This window comes from Hippoglossus hippoglossus, chromosome 4 (genome assembly GCF_009819705.1).
Source record: "Hippoglossus hippoglossus isolate fHipHip1 chromosome 4, fHipHip1.pri, whole genome shotgun sequence".
In the NCBI taxonomy this organism is placed as follows: Eukaryota; Metazoa; Chordata; class Actinopteri; order Pleuronectiformes; family Pleuronectidae; genus Hippoglossus; species Hippoglossus hippoglossus.
In genome coordinates, this window is record NC_047154.1 from 1,342,995 (window position 1) to 1,365,182 (window position 22,188).

At 39.1% G+C, this 22,188-nt stretch overlaps 2 protein-coding genes across 3 annotated transcripts in view; both read right to left on the reverse strand.

Moving 5' to 3' along the window:
* The window catches only part of trappc8 (trafficking protein particle complex 8), a 29,335-nt gene extending 17,699 nt beyond the window's left edge, over positions 1-11,636 (reverse strand). Inside the window, exons 1-8 of one of the 2 annotated variants that reach the window (XM_034584046.1) lie at positions 11,280-11,636; positions 6,958-7,167; positions 5,605-5,688; positions 3,921-4,010; positions 1,996-2,170; positions 1,663-1,816; positions 1,094-1,184; positions 201-463 (exon numbers count right to left, since the gene is read on the reverse strand). In XM_034584046.1, coding sequence (XP_034439937.1) covers positions 201-463; positions 1,094-1,184; positions 1,663-1,816; positions 1,996-2,170; positions 3,921-4,010; positions 5,605-5,688; positions 6,958-7,167; positions 11,280-11,436 — 1,224 coding nt within the window. In that variant the 5' untranslated portion in view covers positions 11,437-11,636. The remainder of the gene's footprint in view (positions 1-200; positions 464-1,093; positions 1,185-1,662; positions 1,817-1,995; positions 2,171-3,920; positions 4,011-5,604; positions 5,689-6,957; positions 7,168-11,279) is intronic. The other variant, XM_034584047.1, reaches the window with a different exon arrangement.
* Positions 11,637-13,101: 1,465 nt separating this feature from the next.
* commd2 (COMM domain containing 2) lies at positions 13,102-20,430 on the reverse strand. Its single transcript, XM_034584084.1, has 6 exons — positions 20,223-20,430; positions 18,519-18,596; positions 17,365-17,447; positions 14,807-14,881; positions 14,629-14,727; positions 13,102-14,329 (listed from the first exon to the last, which is right to left on the reverse strand). The coding sequence occupies exons 1-6, from the start codon at positions 20,287-20,289 to the stop codon at positions 14,129-14,131; spliced, it is 603 nt and encodes a 200-aa protein (XP_034439975.1). The 5' UTR covers positions 20,290-20,430; the 3' UTR covers positions 13,102-14,128.
* Positions 20,431-22,188: the final 1,758 nt, after the last annotated feature.

Sequence of the window (22,188 nt, forward strand, 5' to 3'; positions counted from 1 at the left end):
ACAATTGACAACAACAACACTTCAACTCTGATTTTCCCAATCAGTTCATTTTAAGGGAGATGCATTTGGACCAAAAGACGTATTCTGTTCACTGTAAAAGTTGTGAATTGTTTTGGTAATAATTGAACATATTTCAGGAGAAACAGAAACTGAAATAATGTCTGAAGCATGGTGGGGGGGGTCAAGACCTGGCTATGTACCTGGTCGTTGAGTTGCCTAATGTTCTTCTCAATGTGTGGTAGGAGGCCTCTGGAGGTAAACTCTTGGATGAACTGTCGGATGTGGTCGTGGTCGTTCAGGGTCAGACATGCCCCGTGGCTCCCTGCTCCTCCTGCCACACTCTCTGGATCTCTTGCACCTTTCTTGACAGCAGTGTTAAGTGCACTGAGAGTGTGTAGGCTCCCAGAGCTGCTCACTGTGTCTAGCTGGAGAGGATGGTTTTCCAGGCTGTTAGACACTCCATCTGGTAGCAAACAGGAAACAACATCACAACATGATCTTTAGTCTTCACTTGCTTTATCAGTGCTGGATTTGTCACAGTAACCAAAGAACTCACAGCAGCCGATTCAGACAACTTGACACAAAACATTACAGGACTCTATATCCTGTTGTTTATGCAGGAGATTTTTGATTAAAGTATCTTATCAGTACACTCATTTCTTTATTCAATTTCAGTCCTTTCAAAGAAACCTGTTTATAATAAACTTTAACTTTATTTGTAAAGCACCTTTCATACAAGAAATGCAGCTCAAAGTGCTTTTTGTAAGAATTATGTTTAAATATGGACACAGACAGCACACTAGATTTTTTAGTAGTCATTTTGCAGCTCATTCCATCTGTAGGGAGCATACAAATGTGAATATGTGACACAATTAATGTTAAAATATCATGTGACCTGACGTTGTAAAAACTGTAGTTATACTAGACCAAAGCAACGAGACAGTGTTTGCAATAGACACATAAGCCATTTTATATATTTACATTTATATACTATTTAAATGCATATGCTTATATACATACAACCATACATGTGAATATGGTCCAAATGTCTGAGACCATGTTAGTATATGAGGGAACTGTTGAATTAACTGACCTTTTTCTGTTGAGTAATGGTAGTCCACTTCAGCTGCACTGACACTGTTCTCAACTGGAGCACTATTCACAGTTAGATCATCAAGTATCTCCTGTAGTAAGGTTCACAAAGTTAACACAAGGCATATTTTTAGTGTCACATATAACAGACTAATACACATGGGTTGCACATGGTTCAGTCACAATCAGTCCTCTTTTGTTTGTATGTTAGTGGAAGTGTCCTTAGGGTAAATCAAACTGTGACCAATTGGTATGATATAAGCTGCAGCGACCACTCTGTCCATGACTGTAGTTACTTTGGCAATAAGCGAAACACACTTGAGTGTGTTATCTCCATCAGCGGCTTATACAGCCTTCCAGTCTCCCGTCCTTGCAGACTTGACACCAACGGATCAAGCCACAACTTTAGTGCGCAAAGCCTCAGTTTGCAAGTCTGGAAGGTGAACGCTTGGATTCTGCACAATGGGTCTAAAGCTTGAAGACTCACAAAGACACTACATTGTTGTTGGCGTACGCAATGATGCTGGACCGAGTGCAGTCACTGTATGTGTAGGAAGCTGCGTTGCTTACCTGGTTGTGCAGATTATTCCTGTGTAGGTATTGACTCCAGGGGTCTGGAATCTGTTCGTCTTCTTCAGTGGACAAGGTACGAGAATTCATCTTCAACAGATAGCAGCCCTGAGGACCATACCTCTGTTTCATATCCTCATACACTGTTTCTGCCCTGGAGAGGAAAGAGGGAACACTTACTCTTACCAATGCCAAAATATGAATAATATTCCATAAAAAATGGAACATCAAGACCGATACACTACCTTAGATGGTGTAATGTACAGTACTACAACACAAACTGACAGATGTGCAGAAATCTATAAATGTGAGTAGTAAAGCTTCTTTCAATACCTCTGTTCATCCCCCTCACTCATGTCATGTAGTAAAACGTAGTACTTGAGGGTGTTGGGGATGAACCACTTGGGGTTAGTGTATTCTCCACTGTGCTGAATCCTGTGCTGCTCCTGGGAAAGCTTGAGAAACTGCTCCACAGGGACTGCCTCAGTGGAGGACACCACCAGGAGGCCTGTCACAATCAGGACGTCAAGGACACAACACTAAACCATGAAGAGCAATCAGAGAATGGCAGATATACCAAACCAGGAAGGTCTATGGGAGCAGAAGACTACTGCTAGTAATACTTAAACTACTTATCATAAGTAATAATTTTATTGTACTGAGTAAAGTTGTCATTTCATGGATTTATCATATAATACAGTAACAGCATTATCTAATGCTATGAATACACTAAATGGCATTGCCCTTGCTGCCATTGAAACCGGAGTTATCTGTGATCGCAATTTGTCCTTTGATTCACATTCAAAACAAATTTAAAAGACTTACTTTTTTCACCAACATAACATTGCAAAAGTCAGGCACGTCCTGTCTCAGAAAGATGCAGAAACATTAGTCCACACCTTCGTTAATTCCTGACTTGACTATTGTAATTCCCTATTATCAGGCTCCACCAGTAAGTCTTATAATACTCTACAGTTTAACCAAATTGCTGAAGCACTTGTACCGACAAGAACCAGGAAAAGAGATCACATTTCTCCTTTATTAGCTTCACTACACTGGCTTCCCGTTAAATTTAGAATAGAATTTAAAATCCTCACTGACAAAGCCCTTAATAATATGGCACCATCATACCTTGAAGAGCTCATTGTATCATAATCACGCAACTAGAGCACTGAGCTCCCAGAATTCAGGCTTACTTTTCGTACCTAAAGTCTCCAAAAGTAGAGTGGATTATTATTGCGACTAGACTGACTAGATATACAATATGCCTAATTAAATAGACAAGCATTTTTTGCAATACTGCTATACTTGAAACATTAATATACCTCTCTAACTTATGTTAGACACTTTCTTTTCTCATCAATGTTGTAAATAGTTATTTTGTGGATGTACTCTGTTACAAGTGCAATCTATTGCACTCTGAGGTTTCTACATTATTTTCCCCTGCTAACGGGCCATTTTTGGTAGTTTTTCCTTACTGTTGCTGAGGGTTAAGGGCAGAGGAGGTAGCACCTTGTTAAGCCCTGGGAGACAAATTGTGACTTGTGAATATGGGTTATACAAATAAAATTTGATTGATAGATAACAGCATTTGTGGTAGTGACAGCTTTTCGACTAGTGAACAATTTTTACTTGTAATTGTATCAATTATAATGCTGAATTAATTAAAAATACTATGCAATTGATAATCTATCTTTCCCGATTGATATTGCAACTTCAGCTTCTATTGCAAATATTTTCAAAAAATATATTATTGATACATTTATTGAGGAATTGAAATAGTTGCATACTTGAGTTATATTCAAATACAATCATGGTCTGTGTTATATTCAATAACCCAGTATAGATGATAATGACAAACTCCTGGTATTCATATGATGATCCCTCATATACTGACTAAACAAGCGTCTCAACCCAGAATACCAAAGGTCCAGGGTCAGAACCTTCACAGACCATGAACACCTGCTTGTTTTTCAATCAGCTTCTTCTTATGAGCTGCACGGTTTTATATTATCTCACTATCAACAGCCAAAATTTGAACAGTTTCCCTAATATCACACATTTGGTTTTAAATATTACCAAACTGATTTGAAGTAAGACTGTGATGTCATGTTCTTCTAAAAATAAGTGAAAAGTACAACATGTTATTGCAACACTGAGCCCAAACAAAGCTTAATCTTATTATAATTCTTAAGATTGACCTGAGCAGAGCATGTTGACTCTTGATGACCCAGTTTTGTATGCTGATTGAAGGATACAGGCGAGGTAGTGATTGAGGAACTCGTGGTCAGAGGCAGGCATTGATTGGAGGAAGTTCTCTCTGTAGGTTTCAAACCAGGGCGTGGTTGCTAGAAACACAAATATAAAGTGAGATAGATTATATACATCATCAATTGTTTAATACTATATAGTTTTTGGTGTCTAGCTGATAAGTAAAAAAATCCTTGCTTTTAGTTTGTTTGATTTTGTTGTGAAAACATACATAATGACACATGCCTATTACTAAAGTAGTTGTATCCCATATTCATCAAGATAAAACAACTTGCACTGACAAGTGAGATGTTGCATTTTCATCTTTAAGCCTTAATATGTAATGGCTTTTTATGAGTTGCTAAACCAAACAAGCACAGAGAAAATTGGTGCAGGGTATGTGCTGCTTTCAGCCCATTCATTTTGGTGTCCGAAGGTCAGAGGGGGGGATTAACCAGAATGCATTGCTAGCACAGTGACTGCCTTGATACTAATCTACAGACCTTGGTTCCATGTCATTTACTTACCATCTCTCATTTCCTGTACTCTAATTCCTATTTAATTAAGGCAGAAAATGCTAAATTAAATGATCTGTTTTAATAAACAGTAATGATTTCATAATAATTTGAAGAGTATCAGAGGTGGTTTTGGTTGCATTTGCTCAAACAGATTTCTTAAACTGCCACCTATCCTCTGTAAAAACAAGGGTATGGCTTTATAAAAATTGAATCTACCCAACACCAATACTGCACCTGTTTGATTTTGGACAAAGTAAGCTAATAAGCATCTCCCATGTCACAAAAATATATTATAAAATAAAGATGACATAGTATTGTGGAACTGGGTGCACATGTATAAGTTTTCCCTGCAATGCCCCATTTTACCATCCAGTAAGCTATATATGCACCCTCTAACCTATATTTGCATACTGATACCATTCTTTGACTCTTCAGACCTGTCAAAGGGAAGAAGTGAAATTTCAATGATTGCGTTGCATTGATGAGGTGCTCCAACACAGGAACAATTACAACACAAATGTTTTTAATTGCAGCACCCATTTTATATATTAATATAACATTTTACAGTTTTAAAACTAATTACATGAGGACCTGTAAACCATCATCAGCAATGATATACCAGTCGTTATTATTCATTCCACATGTGAAAAACGATTAATAACGCATATATAGCTCTCAAGGTAAAACATACTTCAGAAAATACACAATTCATGGCTGCAATGTTAATTAAAAAAGAATGATATCAGTCATCACTCATTAACAGGAATTTGAGATAATTCTTATAAATTAGCCTATAATTGAAATTTGTTTAGATAATACAATCAAGGAAATACAAGAAAAAGTTCCATAAGATAGGATCACCGTGTATTGTAGAAAAGTGTGTGCACACCTGCTCTACGTATGAGTGAAGTGTACATTCTGCTTTTATAAATACCAGTTTGTGTGTGGAAGATGGCAGGAGCATGGCTTTGTGTGTATGCATTGGTATCTTCTAATAGTTACAAGACAAGTTATAATATCATGTGTCACATATCAAAAACCATCCACCACTGTGTATGAAGCAGAGACACCCAAAATTCACTGCAGCTATTGGAAACTAGAGGGAGAGGAGGAAGGCAGGTGTGGAGTCGAGAGGACTACGACTATCCACACATGAGCCATGAGACAGTGATACCTGTGCAGTGCTCTGAGGTGCTGATTTCCAACAGTGTTTCTCTCCAGACACTGTACCATGGGAGGCTAGCTTTAAGAGAGTGATCTGATAGGTGGAAGCAGAGAGCCAGGGCTAATGTTAGTTACATCCCATTTCCTTCAAGGTCCATTCATTCTAAATGAGTTTACAGATGATCAACGGAAAAACCAGGGAGAAGAGTCATAGTAGAGGTCGGACACGTCATTATTGAAGTCCCAAGGGCTTTTGTCATAAGTTTAACTACTAAAAATGCTAATGGTGTCATTTTAATAGTACAGATCAGACTCAAACATGTCAGTAATTCTCAAATAAATTAACAGTTCTCCTATTTCACTTCTTTCCAATTATTTCATACATACAGTCAAGACCAGACAAATTAGGACAGTTAGAAATGTTTGTTCAGGACTCATCATATGCACATCACTGTCCTTACTAGAGGTTGATTAAACTGTAAATGCTAAAAGGCATAGTTTTTCAGTAAAGGGGAAGACAGCCAAATGAGTTGTTGATGTTAAGCATTATACCACTTGTACCTTACTGAATCTTATTGACTGTGGCAGTAACCAGTAAGATGTATACTGATACATTTCTGTAGCTCTTTTAGGTAGGTACTTGACATGAGGTGGGCACAGGCCATATACACACCACAACAGTGAGTTCTACTATAAACAAGTGTTAGCGCTTTGTGATTATAGGCCCATGTTGCAGTTTACATCTCTGTCTGTCCAGAATCTAATATATGAAACATATATCAAATATAGATAGTTAGACGGATAGATAGATAGAGTGAAGACTTTGGGTTTATGAAGTGCATTTTATCATAATTAGCATTTGAATTATTTAGTTATGGCCAAATGTTTGACTAATTAGGTCACAGTGACCTTGACCTCTGACTTTTGATCATTAAAATCTTATCAGTTCAATCTTGAGCCTATGTGAATATTTGTGCCAAAGAGGAATGAAGGAATTCCCCCAGAGAAGCACTGATATATAGTGTTCACCAGAGTGGGATGGGCGGCCAGACAACACAAACACATCAAATTGTATTAGTTTGTTAAATCGTAACTATGGTGTAATTTATTTTTGTCTATGAAGGAGTAACCTTGATAACACAATTACCAATAATAATAATAATAATAATAATAATTCCAGGGAATTTCAGTGCAATAGTTGCTGCTGGAGCTTTTCAACTGCATATTGTCCCTCAGTACATAACTCGAAAAGAAATCATTAACTACACAAAAAAGTTTGTTTATGTAATGTGTTTTGGTGATAAAATTACAATTGGCTGATATATACACAGTATAATTGACTTTTACAAGCTCTTGTCCTTACCACTGAAGTTGAGGTCATAATCTCCTGCTGTGATGGCATTGGTCACAGCGCCCTCTTGTGGCTGACAGGCTAACACCACTTCATTGAGCAGCCGGCGCTGGGTGGGGCTGAGAGCAGCAGATGCTGTGTTTGGGCTTGTCACCACATTATTGATGCAGATGCGCAGGTTTTTCACGACCTGCACCTGGTTATTGGGGTCCCGGATGTGACCTAGAGGAGACAAACACTTTGTTCAGTCACTCAGGAGAGTAAATCACTGGATCGCACAGTATTAAAAAGTTGCAAAGTTTAACAACATGGCTACGTTCTGGAGGCTTATGACAAATAAATGGTGAATGGTATGTATTTATATAGCTCTTTTCTAGTCTTGATGACCACTCAAAGCGCTTTACAGTACAGTTTGCCATTCACACACACACATTCATACAGTGCATCTATTAGCAGCACTTTTTGTCTTCCTATGACGGACAATTCGGGGTTCAGCATCTTGCCCAAGGACACGTCGGCAAGCCGATGGGGAAGACTGGGGATCGAACTGCTAAACTTCTGGTCGATTGCTCTACCACTCAGCCACAGCCGCCCAAATACATTGTGTATTTCTGTTGTGATGTTGGTCTTCTTGTGGTCACAATTGTACTACTGCATCAATGATTTTACTAAATCCTATTAAGAATCTAAGAATTATTTTGTTTGTTTGTCAGTCCATTGATTTTCTTGACTATTGCTCATCTAATAGACTTTAAACTTTGCAGGTGTGTTGCTGAGGGAAGTGCAGTGTGGATTGAATTGTTTTGAATGAGCAGTGTTTGAAACTCCAAAACTAACTCTAACCTTCCCTTCATTTTAAACTGTGCTTGCAACAACAAAGTGTAATTTAAAATTAACTTTATTACAACTGCCACCTGCTAATGTGGCAAGTGGTTGTCAAGGTGCCAACACTAACCCAAAGCTCAAACCTTCAGTTTCCACTGCACTTCCTGTGGTCCTCAGATATACACCTGTCAAGTTTGAAGTCAATCAGATGAACATTTGTCAAGAAAACCAAAAGGACAGACAGAGATTTCTCCATTTATTATTAGGATGAATTTTGTATCAACTTTATCATATTGCTGGCAAAATACATTCATGGATCTCTTTCCAATCACAGGTATTATCTTTAGGCTTTGAGAATGACTGCAGTACATTTGAAGTATTTGTACTTTGAAGATTGAAAGCCAAGCATGCAAGGGGAGAACAGGCCACACTGAAAGACCCCGGCTGGCTGGAAGGTTCATACCCTGAACATTCTTGATGTGAGCATATGGTGCTAACCACTGCAACTACAGGCATCCTAGATTTTTCTCTTCACTTCACTCTTAACAGCTTGTACAGACTGAGACGGGTGTCAGGATTAACATTTGATTAGTCAAACACATTAATAATAGTTAGCATTTGTTTAACAAAATAGTATTTTATACCCTAAAATAAATAGTTTTGTACATGATTATTGCCCCTAAATGTTGCAGTTGTAGGTAAAACTAATTATTCAAATTCAAGCAGTAAACAGCACTACTGTTAAAGATTTTAAATCCAATAGACTGTCCAGAGTAATTGATGAGGTTAAATCATAGATAACTCTTAAATGACAGAAAAAAAAGATAATGAAGAGACACTGACAATCGGAGGTTGGAAGCCTACACCTCACACAGGGACACTAACGAAGGTCCATGAGAGGGCCTATAAAATAACATCCCACTTCCAGTTTTTACCATTTACAGAGTTATGTTTTTACTTCAAATTGTCATTACTGTTTCTTTAAGGAATGAATTATCTTTAAAATTTGATTTAAACCCATGCAGCATGCTGGCACCTTCTGTCTGTTCTACCTTAAAGGGGCCCCTGACCTTTTTTTATTGGAGTTTCGTTGGATTTCGTCATATAAATAATTGATTTGATTTATATGAGTAGGTTTTATAAGTGACAACATTTGTCAAAGATCTGTGGTCTGTTTTGAATTTGTGTCAACAGGTTTTGTTCCTCCCCAGGGATAATTAGTTGCGCTGCGCTACAGTCCCACAGACACATTAAGGCAGAGAAGCTGTTTTTGTGATTCTTGCTGCATATTCTTCTATTAATTACATTTTGCCAGTATGAGACAAAGAAGGACTTGTTGCTTGAAGGATAATTTCTTTTTTGAAAGAGGACCAGCCAATACTGAGCCACACAGAATGCCTGCATTTCTGTGTTTGGGAGAGCAAGAAAATTAAAAACTAGTGCGGGTGATTTATGGCTGTAAAAAATTAATATCTGGTTTACTGTTCAACTCAGACCCATGATTTGTGGACTCATCGTTACTGATGTGATGTTGATGTCGTGTGGCAGACAACTGTGTGCATTACTGCGTGGCATCATCTTTCTCAGTAGTAACCTGGGAATAAAAGCCAATAACACCGAGTTGGGTGTGGCAATTCTTCTTTAGGAATATTATTATGTATATTAGGTGGATTATTATGTATAACTTTGCTCAACTTTGCCTGTGGCAGCAGCAAACCTTAAAGTCTTCAGCTATATGCGGCATCTATTGTACTTCAGTCCGTCCTGGGGGAGGGATCCTTCACATGTGGCTCTCTCTGAGGTTTCTATGTTTTTTCCCCTCTTAAGAGGGTTTTTTGGTAGTTTTTCCTTACTCTTGTTGAGGGTTAAGGACAGAGAATGTCGCATTAATAAGCCCTATGAGACAAATTGTGATTTGTGAATAGTGGCTATACAAATACAATTTTATTGATTGATTGATTGATGTTTTGCTTTATTCTATTCCCTAATGAAGCAACTTAAATCTTTTGCCAACAAGTAGAATGTGGGGATTAATTAATGATTCATCAAGTAAATTAGAGTTTAAACCATGGACAGTGTCATAATTAGATCTGCTGAGGCCAACCTCCTTCAGGTCCCTATAGGACCAAGTGCCAAACCTGGTATGTGACAGGGCGTGTTCAGTCGCCGCCCCCACACTGTTATTATTCAAAAAGGCCCTCAAAAATCCACCTCTTCAGACTCGCCTTCCCCAGCTAAACCCTACCCCATGTTTGTATTTTGTTTTCATTCTCTTATTATACTTCATTATCATCATGTTCTTTTATTTGTTTTAAAGAGTTAGATGTTTTCCTTATTTTATCCTAGAGTATGTAAAGCTTCTTTGAGAGCTATATTGATAATGGCAGAAACAAGTCATGACCTGCAGATAATAATGTGATGAAGTATTAAAATCTAAATGCAAAACTAATGCAGCAAATCTCCCCACAGGCTGCAGGAAGTCATGAATAATATCCACAGGCCAACCAGCAAGCACTCGACTGTGAAAGGAATAAACAACATAAAGTGTCTCAGTAAGGTGTTGGGCCACAAGAAGAGTTTCAATGCTCCTTGACATTGATTTTGAAGTGTGGAAGTGTACTGAAGGGATGAAGACCATTCTTCCAAATCAAAGTTCATCACTTGGTGTTTTGATAACGGTCACATGTGGTGGAGAGAGCTGTCCAACGTCTCGTGTAGGCTGTGGCAAATGATTCACATAATTTCCCTACTCATTCAACCATTCAATGACCCCCTGCGTCCTATGGATCAATGACATTTTGTCACTCTCTCTCTCCATTCAATATTCCTTTAATTTGTCACCCCTCTGTATGAGAGAGTTTTTGCCATGAAATAATAGATAAACAGATGTGTAACTCGTCACATTCATTACGTTTTAGCAAGACCTGTGTTAATCTAATATTTCACGTCAAATGGCTGCTGTGAAAAGGATTTATATGGGAACTTGATGATTATTTAGAGTCGTGCTGCTTTCATTTACATGGCTGACAGTGAAGTGAAAGCTGACCTCAATGGAGGATATTTCAGTTTATATGTAAAACTGATTCATAGCAAACTCTCTAAGAACATAAGTAGACAACATTAGATGCTGTTACGTTGATAACAGTTTGTTAAGTGTGTGTGGACTGGAACTAAAACCCATTAGCCAATTAGCTTGCTCACTACCCCAGCAAACGATGGAGCAGCAACAGAAGAATTAGCTGTCCGTCTGAAAGTGATACTACAGGTCAGCTTTCAGAGACTGTCAGGTGTCCCTCGGTCCTCTCTGGTGTCTAGTGTGGACTTTATTTATCCTCCTGTCAACACACAGCTGCTTAGTCACAGTCCAGTCTACTAGCCGCCTGTTAGCGCAGAGCTAACGTCGATGTGACATCAGGCTAAAGATGCTAGCTACCGGACCGAAGCTCGGTTTGTGACAGCTTCAGGGCGACAGACCACGGACAGAGTGGGTCCTAAACAGCGGTCCTTACCTTCGGACGTCAGTCTGCAGAAAGGCCTCAGCAACTCGGCGAAATTCAGATTGTTTTTGCGAGTCACTCTCTCCGCTTCTTCGCTGCATAGGACGGCCACCATCGGGACAAACGAGTCCTGGACGAACTCCTGCACAGATTGAACACATTGTGCCATGTCGGAGCAGCGTCAGCAGCAGCTAACAAACAGCACTAGTCAGTTGTCCTATAATGTTGTAGAGCTGGACTATTTCATTGCTAATGGCAAGTCCTTCTCTATTTGCAGACAACAGCCATGTTGAATTCGCCAACCCACTTCCTGTGTAGAGCTAAGACGGTCAGGTGACGCCTGACACCGCCTTATGTTATTCCACCCCTGCTGACTGAAGACCCGCCCATCACCCGTCTTTCATTGGTTAGTATGGTTAGTACTCGTTGCCTTGGTTTGTTCTGTGAAGAGTGATGATTGGTTAGGCTTCGGGTATCAATGTCAGGATAAGCCAATTAGAGGCGCGTAAGGGGCGGGTCTTCAGCCACCTCGGGTGGGGGGAAAAGAACCATCTTGATCTGACACGGAGGCTGGGTACACACTTCCGTTTCCGTTCCAACAGGTAGTGGCGTGGACGTTGGGCTTGTGTCAGAGAGCAGGTGTAATAACGTTCAAACTAAACTATCCCTGAACTCTGACTTGATGAACCCTAAGATGAGAATGTCACAGTTGTAGGTTCCAGATCAGCTGATCTGAGTTAGTCCAATCAGCTTTGTTCAGTTTGCGTGGTGAATGAAAAAAGCCTCATCAGCGAAGCATACAATTAACCATGGCAACGGGTAAATAAAGCTCAGAGCTTTATCCAGTAGAGTACAAATAATCATGTGAAAATACAAATTCGTCATTTAAAAAACTGCAGCAGCAGTGATCTGAAATAATGTCAATAATTTAAAACTGTTACAATGTATTCAGCTTGTCCATTCATGTATTCAACATACATGAATATCTTTAACCCCACATATAGTTATCTATAGTGATGACTACAGTAATGTACAGTAAACATGTCACATTGGCGACCTGACAGTTGTCTTAATATAGTCATATATGACTGTCTCTGTCCTGATGGAGATGACTGGTTAATCATGAAGGTGCTAACAGCAGTCTAGATAGAACTTGGGCAAACAAATACCCTAACCACTAGGATTTCTATCTTTTTCTCACCTCTCTTCTGGAGCAGATTAGGTTCACAGATTATGTTACCACAGTAACTGAACTAGAGTTACAGTATTCCATGTTTGTGGGACTGAAAACTGAAGGGTTAAATGAAATCAGGGTCAACAAAATCAGAGTTCTCACTCAACTAATTTTCTGAAAAACACTCCTGCTAACATAAAAAAAGATGTAATGAAAACACAAATATACTGTGTGACATATCCCCATTGTATAATGCATTGATTTATTATTGCCTTCATATTTCTTTTGCATATCGGTTTTTGGTTATTTATAAGGATCCTCTTTGAAAGATATGACTCCTAATTCCTAAAAGTGTTATGGGTGAAAGTTGAGCTTTGCCAAAAGTGAGATTTACAAATGACATTTTGCTAAAAAATGCGCTCATAATGCATAAAGTGCAAAGGTTTGAAAATGCAAAACTGACCCTGGGTCCCATGTAACATAGGATGTCACTATGTCACTTAAGGTTTCCTACAAAATTAGATCCTGAGATATATATATATATATATATATATATATATATATATATATATATATATATATACATATATATATATATATACACACACACACACACACCCCACTAGTCATGCAAAGTGGAAAAGTAAATTTGAAGAGAAAGCTGATAACTCAGTTTTATTGAAAATATTAATATAATCATATCTAATGCCCTTCAATTCTACACTGGGTTGTAATGTGCAACAATCATAAGCACACTGGGTCTGAAACTGCACTGTGTTCTCCCCTCGTTCACTACAGCCAGTTTTAACAAACAGTAGATGATCAGGCAGAAGCTACTAGTTCACTATTCAAAGGGCTAGACATTGGAGAGCAAAATGTCTGCATCAGTGTCTGAAGATTTCCAGTCATCCAGGTCATGCTTTCTTCAGGTGTACAAAGAAAACAACAAAACAGTCTTCAAACAAATGCAGTCAAATCCAGTTCAAGTCATGAGTCCGGAAAATTACTAATTAGACTAAAACTACAACACAGTCTCATTGTAAATACCTTCCCTACATGGTCAGGAGTGCTTCTAAATTTACACACACTCTCACACATGATCCCATTCATCTATGCGTGGACACCTTCTTTTGCAATGGTTACACACACAACTGATAAAGGAGGCCCCTGATTCCTTCTGACTGTGGTCAAAGGTTTCTCTACACATGTTGCTTTACATAATAGGGCTCAGGATTCACCAACACACTGAATACACAATAGCAGCATACACACATGAACTCAAAAAATGTCAAACGGTTTTCCCTGTAAACAGCAATGACTGTCCCATCTTCTGCTGCACATGTAACAGAGTGTTAATCACATCAGCATCATGTGATTAACACTCTGTTCCAGTCAGGCGTTGGTAGGCTTGTTGTCTTGGCTTTAACAAACCACAAGAATGGTGTATCTGTATCTTACACTTTAATGCAACATCAGCAGCACTGTAGAAACATTATGTACAATACAGTCAATATCAATTGGGTCATAGGGTAATAAAAAGATAATAAAATTATGATAATTTCTCAGTCTGAAGAGTAAAGAGGCACTGAGAAATGTGTTTCTCATGTTTTCTCTGTATAAAGGCAGTAACGTGGTATTTTACAGGTGGCAAGAGGCACACAAACCAAACAGAACGCCACCTGGGCGGTTATTTGATATTGCGTAATATGCGTCGAGAGTGGCTTGTTTTCATGGCAGCCAGAGCGGCCTCCAGTGTGGAGATGAGGTGCAGGAGGGTGCTGGGGTCTGTCTGGAGAACCCTGCTGCTGTCGCCGTCACAGCCTCTTGATAGGAGCAGGCGCATCGTCAGCATGGGAATGACCTGCTGACGGAGCGAGCGACTCGCCAACTGGAAACCGAAAAAGAGAAGCAAAGGGATGAAATCAAAATCAAATCTGAATTTAAAAAATCTAAGTGTGAATAACCTAAATCTTAAAGCTTTAGTCCAGACGAGTGGTATCAGAGGGTATGCTATAAAGATGTTGACTAATTACTTCACTCAAAATATGTCTTCATCGTGTATCATGTATCATGTATCATGTATCATGCAGAAAACACCATATGAACACTAAATCCTAATAGATTATCCATTTGAAATCACAGCAGATAAAAAACAGATTTTAAATCATGTAGCACGCACACACACACCTGCACATCCAGTCTCCACTCCAGGTTGTGGTAGGCAGGTAGAGTGGAGGGCAGCTGACTCAGAATGCTGCGGACCTGACTGTGGTGCTGCAGGTAGAGCTGCAACAAAAACACTCACGCTCAGCTGGGGTGCAGTGAACTCACCATATTGACTGAAACTCATTTTAAGTCATCTCACCTGTACGAGGATCTGGTTGAGCTCATCGCCAAACCCCAAAGCTAACACAGAGTCCAGGAAATCCACTTCAGAGATCTACACACGCACACACAGAACAGTGACCATGGGAACCGTTAATGTTCTCCACGGCAGACATTATTAATCGTTACTAACAGACATAGGACAGGTATATTTATAACACTCCAGTCCCTGGTGCTGTGCATTCTGTCTCACTGACATGATGTACCTGTACTAAATGAAACAAAGTCGTCATTAATGTTGTTATAAAAAGTGGCACCTCTGTTACCTGTACATAAAGGTGCATTTAAAAAAATGTGAATATCATGAAACAATTTAATATTTTTTCGGCAGTGCTTTATTTATTTAAAATTTGACAATTACGGCCTGCAGCTAAAAAAACGTATCTTCAAATATCAGAATATTTCGTTTATATTTTCATCATACAGTATAAATACCATGTATCTCTCGGTCTAGTTCATTCCAAGCAACCACAATCAAGGGAAAGACTTGACTGTTGACTTGACAATTGTTCAGAAGACTATAATCGCCACCCTCCTCTAGGAGCGTAAGCCACAGAAAGTCATCGCTGAAAGACCTGGGGTCTCATTTATAAAACAGTGCGTGGGATTGATACTTAAATTGTACGTGCGCACAAAAGCCAGATATGGCATACGCAAAAGAAAATTCTGATTTATAAAACCATGCGCACGCACACCTGAACGCAATGTTCACTTTACAAATCACAGTCCACCTGGAAACTTTCGTACTTGGATCTGCCTCATACTCCGCCCTCTACACGCCCACATTCAACCATAAATGGTCAATGCAAAGCACCTCGTGAATATTAAATTATGCTGCTGACCAATGGGTTTACCACAGTGAGTCATGACAGAGTCACGGCATCAAGCGATGAGAAGAGGAAGCGAAACTTTCTGACACTGACATCGAGGTGTTTGTTAGTGAGGTGGAGGTGAAGAGAGATTTTAATGGGACAGCAGTGATGTCATTAATAAAGAAAATACACTGATACTCTGCTGCTGCTGTGGATAATACAATGAGTGAGTGAGAGTGAAGACAATAGAGAGAGCGGAGCCTGAAGTAAAAAAAGATCCAATTCAAAGGTGGACGCAAAAAAAAACACACTCTCAGAATTTGAGGGAACTTTTTGTAACTCATGTTTGTATTTTAATCATCCAAAACTGCAGGATTATCCTCAATCTATAGAAATTAACAGAATTATCATTATATGCTCGTGTTTGTACTGGGATGGTTCGGTTCCGTCGGTCGATCTGTGTGATACTGGACTAAGTTCAGCACAAAGATCACAGATCAATAAAATTTATATCAGCAGATCAGACATCGCTGAACCCTCGTTTCCTCCTCATCCTTCCATTCGCGTGCATCCATCACGCACCAGTGTCACGGCAGTATTGATTTATTTTTGAGCATCCAGACCGATTACCTCACATCAGTGGATCCTAACCTCCACTCTGGGATATTATTTGGAAAGTTTCTTCATTTCTTGTAAGTGATCTCCAGTGCGCGCTGAGCGCCTGATGGCACAGTCACGTTCACTGCAGCGATTTGATGATACATGCAGTTAGAAGATATTGTTAAAAACTATTAATGACTCGGATCTGTAACTCTGCTGTTTAATGGAATCTAAACGTAATTTGCTGTAAGTTGTTTTATATATTTTTCAATTAAAAGGTTCGTGTGGAAGAGTTATGTCGCGCGAGCACAACTAAAGCTGTTGGTTTTATTGTAAATGAGGAAGTGGATCAATAATCTGGCTTCAGTTCACCACCTCACGTCTGCACCGCCACTTTCCCGTCTCCAAAATGTTCGTATGCATGGGTCAGAGTTTGCGTGGAAATATGCAAATGTTCCTGTCAAGTTTGTTTTTATAAATCCCAACATTTGTGTGAGAAGTGGCATACGCACGTTTCAGGCCCCGTTTTGTGCGTACGCAACGGTGATAAATGAGACCCCTGGCTGTTCGTAGAGCGCTGTGTCGAGGCATAATTATGGAAAGTTGTGGAAAAAGTGTGGTATGAAAAGGTGCACAAGCACCAGGGATGGTGGAAAAAGTTTTGTATTGTACATTTTTGGGATAAATCTTAGGGAATATTTGAATATTTTGAGATATTGGATTTCCATTAGCTGTCAGCTGTATTTATTGAAATCAAAACAGAAAAGGCAAAAAGCTTGAAATATTTGCCTTTACCTGTAATGAATCTAGAATATATTTAAATTTCACTGTTTAATTTAAATTATAAAATTTTTTAACTTTTTCATGATATTCAAATTCTTTGAGATAGAGAGTTTCAGTTCATGGTTATACCAATTCTCCTATTTCTCTCTCAGAATTCTCCTTCCTACTTATTTTACACAATGAGAGTCTGAACAAACTGCTATGAGTGTGGAGAATGAAAGTAAAAGTGAAAGTTGCACTGATCTGTTGATTGGATCTTGGAAGTCAGAGTTTAAATTAGACAGTGTCTTTATGAACCTGTAGCATTTCAAAACAGAAAGAACCAGGAGTGTGTGGGAGTCACCATATGTTTGGAGCTCTCTGTCATCAGGAACATCAGGCCTTCCACTCCGTGCTGCACCATATCCACAGGAACACAGAGCTTTCCTGCAAGCAGTGGAGTATTATAGATTAACTAGCAGTCCTGGCACGTGACAAACATCTATGTGTGTTTGTCAAAGCCACATGATAAAAAAATACATACCACATTATTTATTCATTTCTGTTTAGCACCAATAATGATTTATGTTAAACATTAGTATTATCGTGTGCATTTTGGCTTTGACAAACATTCACCAGTACTATTAGCAACACTTGAACCCCTACTTAGCCAATCAAGTGGCAGCAGTGAAGTGTATAAAACCCAGCAGATATAGATCAGGAGCTTCAGTCAATGTTCGCATCAAAAATCAGGATGAAGACAAAGTTCAAATGATTTTTGGTTTGTGTATTTCTGACACAGTTTATCCCCTGAGATTTTCACACACAACAGTCTCTAAAGGTTTTTTTTCAGAATGGTGCCAAAAATGACAAACATCTAGTGAGCAGCAGCTTTGTTGGTGAAAGAGGTCTGAGGAAAATAGTCACCCTGGTTGACAGAAAGGCTATTGTAAAGTAGAAGTATTAAAGTATTAAATTAAAATTTGAAGAAATAAAAGGTTTTAATGTCTGTTGCAGGGGTTGTATTTCCTTTAACTTCATGAATCATCAAAATATGGAATTTAGCTAGAGGTGGCCAAACCTTTTGCTTTTAACTGTATGTAAAAGACAAACAAACAAGAGACTGGGTGTGTGTAGCAGCAGTGTGGACTGTAGAGTAGCCATTTGCTTAGTAAAGCCCAGTTTAACATTTTCAGCCCAATTTTCCAAGCCCTTGATCAGTGTGTGAACTCTTCAACGACACGATTAGAGAGGCTCGCCAACATGTCCCCAGTGAGTCGTAGACTCCAATCAGATTTCCAACCTGCTGAAAATCTATTCAGAGACAGTGCCAACTCCGGCAAATTCCAGCTAATGTAGTGGTGAGGTGCCCCCTGATTTTTAACACTGCACATGTCTGTAATCAGGGAAATCAAGCAGTAACCATGTGAATGGGAGACACAGTAACACAAACTCAATGCAGCTTCTATTAACTGGGTTTATCAGTATGCAGTATGTAATGAAGGTGCAGAGTCTTACTGGCTGCTGCCTCATAGATCTTGGGGCTGCTTCCCCTCCTCAGGAACTCCAGTGCTATGCGACCAAACTCAGCAACCACTGAGGGAAAAAAAACAGACATGTATGCTCAATTCTTGAAATCTAAAATGCATCAACGTGTTCAATTGATATTTGGGGTTATGACTGTATATAGTCAGTAACTCTGTTGTTCTATACAGGAGGTTGTACTGTGTCAAAAGCAGTTCTTCAGAGACTGAAAACCACAGATGTTTCAAACCTTTTCAAACAGTGGCCATGGTATGAGCCATTGGCACAGGGCTGCTTTGTTGTCATAAATGGTTTGAATGAACAGTTAATCACATACTTTCCAATGTGTTTCTTGATTCCTTCATTTCCTTACTCCATCAGCTCTAGTTTTACACCTGACATCTTTTGTACCACAGAGCAAGAAAGATGCATGCTATCTACCTAATTCCACAAACGTCTGTCTGTATGCGGAATGACTGAATGTGTGTGTGTGTGTGTGTGTGTGTGTGTGTGTGTGTGTGTGTGTGTGTGTGTGTGTGTGTGCGCAAAACAACCCAACAACATATTAAACTGGGAATATTACTTGGGAGGTTATCCCGCTTTCCCTATCATACAATGTCATATGATAAGTGACGACATTAAGATAATCACAATGCAGTCAGAAAATTACGTCATGCATGGTTTACAAATGCATTGGCAGGTATCTCTGTATCCTATAGGAGTATGGACTCCATTGTTCTTGGAGAAGATACTGATCCCAAATTGCCACTGAAGGCTATGCCGACAGTTGATAATGGAGAAAAATCTGTGCATGAATGTGTGTGTGAGTGGGTGAATGTGTCTTGTACTGTAAAGCACTTTGATTATGGTTTAAGTGTTAAACCACTACATCAAAGTCAAAAGTGTTCCAATAAATAAGAATCTCAAAGATGGTCAAAGCTCAATAGGCCAACCTCTAGAGACTCTGTATCCCAACAGTGAATACAGACCGTGACTGTTCAATGTAAATTGAATGGAATTGAGCATGTTTTAGTGACTGTAAAGTCATATCTTAACTTATTGTTTGAATATGATGTGGCACAAGCAGCTGTGACACAAGAAAAGCCTCTCTGACAATAAAGAATTACTATCATGTAACAACAAAACTGAAACATGACACACACATTAATAAACATTATATATGTATAAACAAACTACATAATGTAAGACTTTTCTTTTTAAGATTTACTATACTTGAGTACTTTTACTTACTTAGTGTAATACAGGTTTTTGAATGTGTTCTTCCACTACCATATATTACAAATGTAATGATAATGTAACTGGGACAAATATAATGTGGATCTGGTGAATTGTTACAATGACACAAAATGTACATATTGACATACATATACTAGATGATACTGAGTGTGCGGGTTAACGTTTAGAGCAGAGTATGAAGTGTTTCCTTTATAAGTCACATCATCTCCAGTGTTTGACGGTCATGAGACGTTCAGCTGACAGTCTCTCTCTCTCACTCACTCACTCACACACACACACACACACACACACACACACACACACACACACACACACACACACACACACACACACACACACACACACACACACACACACACACACACACACACACACACACACACACACGCGCACACAGTGTTAAACACTGTATTTGACTGTCCGGACACTGAGGGACGTTACCTGCAGTGTCGACCTTCGGCAGGAAGGAGAGATGTTCTTTATGTTCGTCAGACAGAACCAGCAGCATCCTGCTCAGCGTCCTGGTCCAAACTCAGCACCAACAAACACCCGGAAAATGACTTGAAGTCTTTTTTTTTCTTCTTCGTTGGTGTCTTCCTCCTCTTCCCGTCATTTACTTTCCTGCTTAACGGCTCATTCTTCTTCTTCTCCGCTGTGGATCTGCCTCCACCGCACGCTGCTGCCACCTTCAGGTCAGGATGCGACTGCGGTTCGAAATGTTTGTTGTCTTTATATACAGTCTATGCCATAGAGTCTATGGCATAGACTGTATATAAAGACAAAAAATAGAAAGGACAAATCATAGACTGTATGATGCTGAGCCCCTCAATGGCCCCTCATAGATGTTTAATCCTATAATTGTAAATTGGCAAAATGACATGTAATGTGATAAATTAGGAATAATTTGTATAGGCAGTGCCTGTTCTGAACATGTCTGTTGGAGTGGGCTGTTTTCTTGGACCGTGGTGATGCTGGTTACAGCTTTCTTCTGAAAACTGATGTTCAAATTTATTACTTTTCAAAATGAAAGCTCTGTAATAAAAAAAAAAAACTGACAGAGATCAGCACCCACATTACCGATGTTGTAAAAGTTAGAATTTTTTTTTATTAAATCATAAAAATGATCTGGCTACGATTTTGACCCAGTTACACCACCTACTGTAGTTTATCAGAGGACATAGAAGAAGACATGCTCAACTCAATTATCAGACTGATGGCACGCTGCTTAATATTGCTTTGCAAGGTTGATTTCTACCTTGCTCATACTTGTAGAAATAATACTTAGAATATTTCTACACCATAAAACAGAGAACAAAGTTCTATAAATACACAATTTCCCCCAAAACAGAAGAGTTTCTCTTTATTTCTCGCTCTCATGGCCAGAAGTTCTGGAAACAGGTCATCTAATGGTTAATTAACAGAACCAGATAGTCATGTAGATAAAGAGTTTTATGTTTGGTATTGAAGACACACAGTAGACAAAATTATCCAGCAAAATTAAAAAAAAATTAAACCACATACTAAAATGAAAAGTTTTCATTTCCCCCTGGATTTTCTTAGTTTAATTTAACTAAATATGCTTTTCTTACCTTACTTTATTGTCTGTATATGTTTTCTAGCTCTTATATAGTACAATGTAGTGTTCTTTTTTCGACATTGTAGAATGAACATTTTGTAATTGTTATAAGTTTGTAAATTCCCTGGTACTTCCCTACTGAGTTGATTGGAAAGCGACGTCAGACTTTTCACACCCCATTAAAATTAAGAAAATGAATTTATGTGTCTGTGTTCACAAACAGCCGACAGAAGAGAGTGTGCATGGTGGATAAATGATGATAACACCCCTCAGGTTTCAATTTATACACCATTAAATATACACTCAGCGGCCACTTTATTAGGCACACCTGTTCAATTGCTTGTTAACACAAATAGCTAATCAGCCAATCACATGGCAGCAACTCAATGCATTTAGGCATCTAGACGACTTGCTGAAGTTCAAACCGAGCATCAGAATGGGGAAGAAAGGGGATTTAAGTGACTTTGAACGTGGCATGGTTGTTGGTGCCAGACGGGCTGGTCTGAGTATTTCAAAAACTGCTGATCTACTGGGATTTTCACACACAACCATCTCTAGGGTTTACAGGGAATGGTCCGAAAAAGAGAAAATATCCAGTGAGCGGCAGTTGTGTGGACGAAAATGCCTTGTTGATGTCAGAGGTCAGAGGAGAATGGGCAGAGTGGTTCGAGATGATAGAAAGGCAACAGTAACTCCAATAACCACTCGTTACAACCAAGGTTTGCAGAATACCATCTCTGAACGCACAACACGTCGAACCTACAGCAGCAGAAGACCCCACCGGGTGCCACTCCTGTCAGCTAAGAACAGGAAACTGAGGCTACAATTCGC